Genomic DNA, 2,066 nt, shown 5'->3' on the forward strand with positions numbered 1-2,066 from the left:
CAACACCTTTTTTACCTTCATTATATCTTTCAAATTCTTCTTTTGCTTTTTGTTGTTTTTTCTCAATTACATAATCAAATCTATATGATTCATTTGCATGATGTGATGAATTACAACCACATACTTTACAATTTCCATTATCACCAATGCATGTACAAAGTTTATTTGTAAAATATGAAATTAAAGATGGAACATGACATGGATAATGACATGTTTTATGACATTTCAAACAATTCGTTGCAGATTCTCCTGACTTTAAGTCAACTTTAATTTGTTTTGTTTTATCTACAGTAATAATAAAATTTTCATTATTTTTAACTTTATCTCGATTCAAATACAATTGTTCATATATCTGTTTTATTTCATTCATTTTTGATAAACCATTGTTTAATGATGTTCTTATTCCTTCAAGTTGAGTTTTTATTTGCCTTCTTTTCCTTAACACTTCTTTCGATTTCTCTAATGATATTCTTGGTAATGTTACTAATTTTGTTATAAAGTCATCAAAACTCTTCATACTTAATTCCCAAAACATTTGTTTAAATATATCTTCTGTATTATCATCATAAATAGCTGCATTATTAAATTTTAAATACCATGGTGAGTCTATTTCTGGAATAATTGTACTGAAAATGCATTCTTTTGATTGTAATGCATTTATAACTTGTGGTGTTTCACCGTCACAGAATGTAAGCATTGCAATAAAATTCTTTTTAACATCTTTCCCAAATAAATTAATAATATTCCCAAATACATATTTTTGACTTGCTGTTAATTTTACATGACTTGATGGTGCAACAAAACAAATAGCATTTAAATCTGATACTTTTGTTTCAATTGTTTCTTCTATTTGTTTAATAATTTCTTTATCCCATTCAATTCCTCTTGTATCTCCAAATCCTGGTGTATCTATTATTTTGATTGGTGGTGTTCTTTTTGTTCTTTTAATATTAAAAAATGTTACTTGACTTCTTTGACTTATAGATTGATCTCCATACTGTTTTAAATCACCTTCATTTATAATTATATATCTAAAGTCATCTGTTATTCTTATCCCGTATAATCCATTTACAAAACTATTCAATAATGTAGTTTTTCCACTTCCTGTTTCACCAACAACCAAAATAGCAATTGCATCATTCTCATCTTTTTGATTAAACTGTTGATTTGGATATAAATATATTTTCAACTTTCCTTTTTCATAACTTGTCAATCTTATACTTCCTTCAATTGGAACATTTCGTTCAACTTCTGTAGTACTTAATTCCTCTTCTTTTCTCTTCTTTCTCAAGAAATAATCACTGTAATATGTTTGCCATTCTTCTTTATTCTTATTGAATTCTGCTGTAATTATTTCTGTCTCTTCTGGTTTTCTGAATATTTTGTTTTTCATTTTCATTTCTTCAATTGAAATGATTTTATCAATTAATTCATTCCGTGTTTTACTTACTGCTTCTTTATCATTATTACATTCTTCTATGATTCTTGACATTTTATTCTTCATTATTTCTATTTGATTGATTGTTTCTTGACTTTTTTCTATCACTATTTTTCTTCTTCTTTCTGTTTCATCAATCCTATCAAATATTCATTCTCCTCTTTTAATTGCTTCTGAGTATCTTTCATCTGGTTTTATTCTAAATACTTCATTTTTAATACTTCCTATATAATATTGATAATTCTTAGTAGTATCATCAATTGATTGTTGAATGTTTGGAAGTGTTTCTACTTCTTCTTTAAAAAATTGGTTGTTCTTGTTTATTAACTCTTCCATTTTAATTTGATTTGATGTTTATAAGTTCAAAATATGGATGTTTAAATAGGTATTAACACATCAAGTCAATTATTATTTTTAACATCATTCTATTTTAAATAAATGACTTTTATTAATTTTACAATAACAATAAATATATAATAATATTAATAATATAATAATAATAAAATTATAATAATGTTATTTTCTATAATTAGTTTATTTTTAGTATTTTTTGTGTTTTTTCATTTTTTTTTAAAATAACAAAAAAATAGAAGAAAAGAAGATTCAATTTTGTTTTATTTTTATTATT

General features: G+C 24.1%; 1 protein-coding gene across 1 annotated transcript; it reads right to left on the minus strand.

Moving 5' to 3' along the window:
* Positions 1 to 4: 4 nt before the first annotated feature.
* Positions 5 to 1,492, minus strand: EHI_083760 (uncharacterized protein; the record flags this gene model as incomplete). The annotated part of the gene is made up of 1 exon (XM_001914355.1): positions 5 to 1,492. A coding segment is annotated over one exon (1,488 nt), but the record flags the coding sequence as incomplete, so codon positions are not given.
* Between the last annotated feature and the right edge of the window lie 574 nt (positions 1,493 to 2,066).

The sequence above is a fragment of the Entamoeba histolytica genome, genomic scaffold (assembly GCF_000208925.1).
Source record: "Entamoeba histolytica HM-1:IMSS scf_1104750517569 genomic scaffold, whole genome shotgun sequence".
NCBI lineage: Eukaryota > Evosea > Mastigamoebida > Endamoebidae > Entamoeba > Entamoeba histolytica.